Consider the following 6954-nt stretch of genomic DNA (forward strand, 5'->3'; position numbering starts at 1 on the left):
CAGATCCTGCAATTCTACTCCTAGGTGTGTGCCCAAAATAATGGAAAGCAGGGACTCACACGTATACTTGCCTGTCAATGTTCATTTCTATTATGCTCAATAGCCAAAAGGTGGGAACAACCCAAATATGCATCGATGGGTAAATAAATAATCAAAATGTGGTGTGAAAACACAACAGAATAGTATCCAGCCATAAAAAAGGAGTGAAGCGGGGCGCCTGGGTGGCGCAGTCGGTTAAGCGTCCGACTTCAGCCAGGTCACGATCTCGCGGTCCGTGAGTTCGAGCCCCGCGTCAGGCTCTGGGCTGATGGCTCAGAGCCTGGAGCCTGTTTCCGATTCTGTGTCTCCCTCTCTCTCTGCCCCTCCCCCGTTCATGCTCTGTCTCTCTCTGTCCCAAAAATAAATAAAAAATGTTAAAAAAAAAAAAAAAAAAAGAGTGAAGCTCTCACACACGCTACTACGTGGATGAATCTTGGAAACATGCTGAGTGAAAGAAGCCAGACTTCTGGATTCTAGACTTCTAGACTGTGTGATTCTACTCACATGGAATGTCCAGAACAGGTAACACCATAGAGACAGCAGATGTGTGGTTGCAGAGGGCATGATAAGGAGGGGTTGCAAGATGCCAGGTAAGGGGAACGGGGGTTCCCGAGAGGATGAAGTTTTAACATCGACTGAAGTGATGGATGCACCACTCTGTGAGCCCACCGCATTTTAAGGGTGTGAATTGTATGGCACGTGAACTATACCTTAAGGAAATTTTTACAGGAAACAAAACAAAAACCGAAAAGAGATTCGCAAACTGAGTTTAAAAGCCTGAAGGAAGGGGAGCCTGGATGGCTCAGTCGGTTAAACGTCTGACTCTTGATTTTGGTTCAGGTCATGTTCCCAGGATCACAGCGTTGTGAGATAGAGGCCTGCACGGGACTGTGCGCTGAGCGCGGAACCTGCTAGGGATTCTCTTTCTCCCTCTGCACCCCCCCCCCCACTCCCTCTCACGTGTGTGTGCAGGTGCGCTCTCTCTCTCAAAAAAAAAGTCTAAAGAAAAGCAACAGATTTTTAAAATTTATTATTTTTTTTAACACTTATTTATCTTTGGAGAGACAGAGTGCGGGCAGGGGAGAGGCAGAGATAGGGAGACAGAATCTGAAGCAGCCTCCTTGCTCTGAGCTGTCGGCACAGAGCCTGACGTGGGTTTTGAACTCATGAACCATGAGCCGAAGTCAGATGCTTAACAGATTGAGCCACCCAGGTGCCCTCAGGTTTTAAAATTTTAAATACTTTACTGTCTTCAGGCAAAAGTCAATTTATAGATCATTTAATCTGCGTGTAAGAGCACCTTTGAAGGCACCCGAAAACACAGGTCACAGGTCCATGTAAACCACGCGTGGCTGTGGGCACGGGCTGAGCATGGGTCGTGTTCACATCAAAGAGGGGTTCAGTGACATGGGGGAGGGAGCTGAGCACACTGGGGGCTGACGAGGTATCCATGGGACCAGAGCATGAGAGTTGGGGGCTGAGGACAGAGTCCGGGCCGGCTGGGCTACAAGTTCTCAGGGAGGGCGGGGACCTCCTGACTGACCACAGAACCCCAAACAGAAACCTGAGTGTTGCCCTCAATACCTGCTTCCACATTCGTCTTCCTGGGTGGTCAGATGCATTCTCCCTCCTCTGCCCTTGACCCAGGGCCTTCTCCTTCCTCTCCCCACCCACACCCTGTGCCACTCTGCCCGAGGCGTGATGGGTTTTCATTCTGCTGAATGCTACTCAACACCTCCCTGACCTGGTGCCTGTGGTGCCCGCCCTGCCCCTCCCACCTGTCCTTCCTTCACCCCTGCCCAAGGGAGGTCCAGGGCTCTGACCTTTCAGCCGTTCCCTGAGATGAGGAAGCAGGACAAGCAAAGAAAGCAGGGCCCAGGTTCTGGTGAGTTCTCGGGCCCTTGGATGCTTCCAGGCCCTACATTGTGCCACTGGCCTCGCAGACTTGATGTGTGGAGCGGATAGGTCGGCCAGGCCGTGCCCCAGCGTGTGCTTATGTCTGTTTCAGAGGGGAACGTTGAGGGCGGGAGAATGAAGGCATCCACCAAGCCAGGCCAGCTATCAGCTGGACAGCACGAGCTGTGTCCACTACCAGGGGTAGGGGAAGGTCCGCTGTCCTCAGGACTCCAAAGTGGGAAGAAAACATCCGACGCGTGGTCAAGCACAGAGACACCTTTATTGGTTCCTGGACCCAAATGGCAGGAGTCTCAGGACTGTCTTCCCTCTCCCTCGATGCCCCAGCAAGTCAGCCTCAGACGCTCTGGTGCAGGAACTGTGGCTGGGGCATCAGGCTTGGATCCCTACAGAGGGAAAGGGCTTCCCCAGCCCTGGTACAATGTCCCGGCAAAGACCTTGAGCTGGGTCACATGCCTGCCTCGTGGGTCAAGGCCAGGAGATGGCCCGGGGAGGGCACGGTTGGTGTGTGTCTGGGGAGTGGGCCCTCTGCGCAGCAGGGAAGCCAGAGCCCCCCCGGAGGATGGCACCCCATCCTGCATCTGTCGTGGCAGTTGGCTAAGGCACGCTGGCTGGATCATGTCCTGCGGCAGAAGGCCAGAGACGTGCTGGGGACCCTGACCCTCTCCGGACGTGTGGCTGACAGACGCAGCTATTTTTTCCTCCCCGGAGACTGGGAACTGCTCGTACAGTTGTCAGGGGCTGGGGCAGCTCGTTTGGTGGCAGCTCCAGAGTCCCTCTTCGGGGCTGGCCTGTGCTTCTCCTCCTTCCCCGGAGGGGAAGACCGGGGGGAATGAGGCCTTGAATGCAGGGCCTGCACGACCCTGATGGCCCCCGCTGCGGCGAGGAGCCCCCAGAGCAGGGTGGAAGGCTCCAGGGGAGACAGCTGTCTCCGGACCCAGCGGAGGGCCTGGGCCAGGGTGTTGCTGGAGCTGCGGGCTCGGGGTGGGCTCTTGTCCTGTGGGTGTAGGATTGAGGAAGGTCCGTGGGGACCACTCCTGTGGGGGAGGGTCACCCCTGCCACTTCCCCCTCCCTAACGCCTTCCCACCTGAAGGCCAAACTGTCTGAGCAGCACGTCCAGCGTTGGGTCCCCCAAGGACACCGGTGGGAAGAATTCCTCTACCCACTGGCGTCGCCACCACTGGCTGCAACAGGGCGGGACGTTCAGGGGCTGCCTGAGCTCAGGCCCCAGCTTCCCACTGGGCACCCTGGCCTTACCTCTGCTCCCCAGGAGGTGAGAACCAGTACTTGTAGCGCTGGGCCCGCAGGTAGGTGGGTGGCCGCTTGTGGAAGGGGTACTTGGTCACGTCGTTCCGGATGAGGCGGATCACTGCCAGGGAGTGGGCTCAGCACAGCCAATGTTCTCTCGGCCCCACCCTCCCCTTCACACACACCCTGCCCCCACCAGACCCTACCCTTCCCGTGAGCCACCCCCAACTCCCCACGGGGTCTCACCAGGCTCCTTGCCCTGCAGCAGGCGCAGGACCAGGCCCGTGAACCAGGGGCTGTGAGAGTGTGGGCCCAAGGCTGCGAACCACATCTGCCAGTCGAGGCGGGGCTGGTGGGGCGCCACGATGGGGGGTGGCCGGCTCACGTTCCCGGGCTTGTACATGAACTCGATCTCCTGCCCGGCAGAGCAGGTTAACACAACTCGCTGGACTGGCCGGACCCTCCCCCTGCCCTCTGCAGGTCCCTCCCTGCCTCGTGGGGCCCGCGGGAGCATTTACCACCCAGCGGTGCCCGTCATAGCTGCCCTCCAGCACCACTTCGGGCCGCCCACCCAGACCGGTCATCCGGCGGAAGAGGCCGTAGGAGTTAGCCAGCTGTAGGTGCTCTACGGTGCCAAACAGGCGGTGGGCCCCAGTCCAGAGTCGCCCGTGGGTTGAGGGTTCCATGTAGGAGTATGGCACCTAGAGGCAGGTGGGCAAGGCTCAGTGCTGCCCCTCCGGACCCCACCCTCCTCCCCAAGTGCTACCCACCAGGCTGATCACAAACAAGGCCGCCGTGGCAGTGCCGAAGATGAGCAGCTGGACTGCAGTGCAGAGCCTCCTCGGCCACCCTCGCACCTGGGTCCACCTGGGGGGCGGGGGACCCGAGTGCTGTCAGGCCTGCCCGGCGCAGCTCTGCCCCACCCCCTCGGGCCACGTACCTCCAGAGGGCAGTCAGCAGTTCCCAGGTGAGGGAGGCCACCCCCAGCCACATGGTGGGCAGGGTCACCATTTTCAGCCACTGGGAAAACTGGTGGAAGGTAAAAGCTGCAGAGAGAAAGGGGTGTGAGGAGGGACGGTCCAGCTCTGCCCTCTGGTCCCCCCAGCTGGCACTCACTGGTTCTGGAGTGGACAGCACGCTGCTCCCAGTCAACTTCCAGGCCGAAGTAGTGCACGGTACCATAGGCTAGCAGCCCGTAGACGGCGAATTCCAAGAGCAGAGACAGCACAGCCAGCAGCGTCCTGGGCCAGGCTGTTGAGCAAGACAGTCATAGTCTTGGGCCGGGGCGGAACTAGAGCAGGGGTCACCCGGGGGGTGGTGGAGGGCAAGAAACTTGCTGGTGGGTGGTTGGGCTGAGAGTGTCTGACCGTCTGGGACAAGCTGACACTCACAACTGGCTGTCTTTTTGCAGTGGCTGTTGCCAGGTGTAGCAGTCAGGTGCCCGTCATCCAGAAGAGCGGTGGTGAGCACCAGCGTGAGCAGGTTGAAGAAGTTATAGTTGCCGGTGATGATAATGAGGACTTGCAACAAAACCTGGGGGGGGGGTTTGCGCTGAGAGTTCCTGAGGCCCACCCCCTTCCTGGCCCTTCAGAGCCTGCTTCAAGCCCCGCCGCACCCTGTGCCTAGGTCTCTCCTGCAGGCATCCCACCCCCCTCATCATCCCCGGGCCTGTGTTATGTTCTCATTCCACTGTCCTCTACCCCCTGCTCATACCTTCCGTGGCTCCCACCACGTGGAAGAAACCCAAGCTCAGCATGCCTCGTGCAGCCCTTCTGCACCTGCCTCTGCTGACTTCACTGGCGTCTTCTAGGGACGCCACAGCCTTGCCCCACAGGCATGCCTTTACATCCTGGATTAGCCTGTCCCTCCACCCACCGGGCCTTCTGGACTGCTTGCAACAGCCACCCGGTCCTAGTGGGACCCGCTGGGCAGTGCTGAAGAAGGCCACATCCTACTTTCCTGACGGCTGAGGTCCCCACCCACCTGGGAGTAGAAAGCTGCCAAACGCAGGCGGCGAACAGGGGCGAAGAACAGAGGAGGCACTGCGATCTCAATGAGGAAGGTGGCCACCACACATAGTTTGTGCAGCCAGACGGGCAGGTGGTGGGTGAACCAGGAGGCAGGTGTGGGCAGGCACTGTGTCTCGTAGTGGTAGGTGAGTGCTGCAGGTGATAAATGGGTGGTCAGCGCTGGGCAGAACCCCCAAGACTGCCCCAAAGTCCAGGATAGGACCCTTACCGGTAAGCCCCCACCAAGCGGGGCAACGGCTGGTCAGCTTGACCACACCCGAGGCAAACATGAGGCGAAACAGCAGCCAGCGGACCAGCCAGAAGGGGAGGTCTTCGTGGGGCAAGGCCCCTGCCAGCCCGCCCTGGGGGGCCTGCTTATGGTGGTGGCGCGGTCTCAGGGGGGCCACCAGCACGGCCAGGAAGCCGGTCTCCAGCAGCAGGGAATCCCTATGGGAAGAAGGAACAGCACAAAGGGCCCCTCCCCATCAAGGCTGTTCCCCTCAGAGGGTCCTCCCTGGAGAGGCAAACATATCCCGCTCCACCCCATCCCCTGCAGCCCCACACCCAGGAGTCACTCACCACTGGAAATAAAGAAACACCTGGCCCACCTGCAGGGAGAAGGGTTGTCAGGGAGGCAGGGGGGCGGGTGTCTGCAGAGGCAGGCAAGGCAGAGACAGGGGTGAGCGGGAGGGTGGACAGGGCTGGAGAGAGTTGGTGACATGGGTCCCAGTGGTGCGGGGGGGGGGGGGGGAGCGGGCAGCAGGCAGCCCCCACTTGCCTGGTAGGCCGACAGGTAGGCAGCCCAGAGCAGCAGGTAGACGAGGAGGGTGCGCAGCTGGTGCAGCAGCAGCGCACCCAGGGCCAGCAGGGTGCCCAGCAGGCTCAGCAGCTCCAGGCCCTGCGTGGTGTCTAGGCCGAGCTGCGGAGCCTCCCACAGCAGGGTCGGGGTCTCCCACAGCTGCTGCCAGCGCCCCTTGCCCTGTGGCCTCAGCGTCTTCCGCGCAGGTAGGATGCCCTCGGCACCATACAGGCCTGTGGGAGTGCACATCAGGGCCAGGCCCCGGACACTGTCCCCCAAGGCTAGACACCCCCCACCAGTCTGGGCCCACAGGACCCACCCCTTCCCCCAACCTAGGTCAGGACCTGGAGACTCTTGCAACCGGGTGAGAATCTGATCTCCAACCCCTCCCAGATCAGGCCCCAGAAGGTCTACCGGAATTCCCAAGTCAGGACCTCCCGCCCAACGGAGAGAGTTCTCTCTTCCAGGTCATATCTCCTAACTGCCCCACCAGGTCTGCGCCCACCCCCGTCAGAATTCTGCCCCGGCGCCAAGTCAGAACCTGCACACCCTCAAACCTCCCCAAGCCCCCCGCGGCCCGCAGGACATGAACCGAAGCCCCCACCCCAGGCACCGAGGCCTGGACGTTACTCCCTCCCCCAGTCAGCGGAGTGTCGGGCGGAGAGAGGAGGGGACGCAGGGCGCGGGCCGGGAGGTGTCCCACCCTCGGCGCCCTCACCCGGGATCTGCGTGTAGAGGGACGCGAACGCGAACATGAAGACGGCGGCCACGCCCTGAAGGAAGAGCTGTCGCGGGAGCCGGGAGCCCGCCATGTCCGCTACGCGGCCGGCCGGAGAACAGCCCTCGGGCACGCCCCGCCGGCCCCGCCCCGCCCCGCCGGCCCCGCCCCGCCGGCCCCGCCCCGCCGGCCCCGCCCCGCCGGCCCCGCCTCCAGCACCGCCCGC

General features: G+C 61.1%; 1 protein-coding gene across 1 annotated transcript; it reads right to left on the bottom strand.

The window, feature by feature from the left end:
• Positions 1 to 2196: 2196 nt before the first annotated feature.
• On the bottom strand, positions 2197 to 6867 carry LMF2 (lipase maturation factor 2). Its single transcript, XM_060656015.3, has 14 exons — positions 6729 to 6867; positions 5990 to 6243; positions 5791 to 5819; positions 5441 to 5658; positions 5186 to 5364; positions 4594 to 4735; positions 4319 to 4453; positions 4143 to 4248; positions 3973 to 4069; positions 3721 to 3903; positions 3449 to 3617; positions 3212 to 3323; positions 3042 to 3138; positions 2197 to 2950 (listed from the first exon to the last, which is right to left on the bottom strand). Exons 1-14 carry the CDS (start codon positions 6820 to 6822, stop codon positions 2645 to 2647), a joined length of 2121 nt encoding a protein of 706 aa, XP_060511998.2. The 5' UTR covers positions 6823 to 6867; the 3' UTR covers positions 2197 to 2644.
• Positions 6868 to 6954: the final 87 nt, after the last annotated feature.

Source organism: Panthera onca, chromosome B4, assembly GCF_046562875.1.
Source record: "Panthera onca isolate mPanOnc1 chromosome B4, mPanOnc1 haplotype 2, whole genome shotgun sequence".
Classification (NCBI taxonomy): Eukaryota; Metazoa; Chordata; class Mammalia; order Carnivora; family Felidae; genus Panthera; species Panthera onca.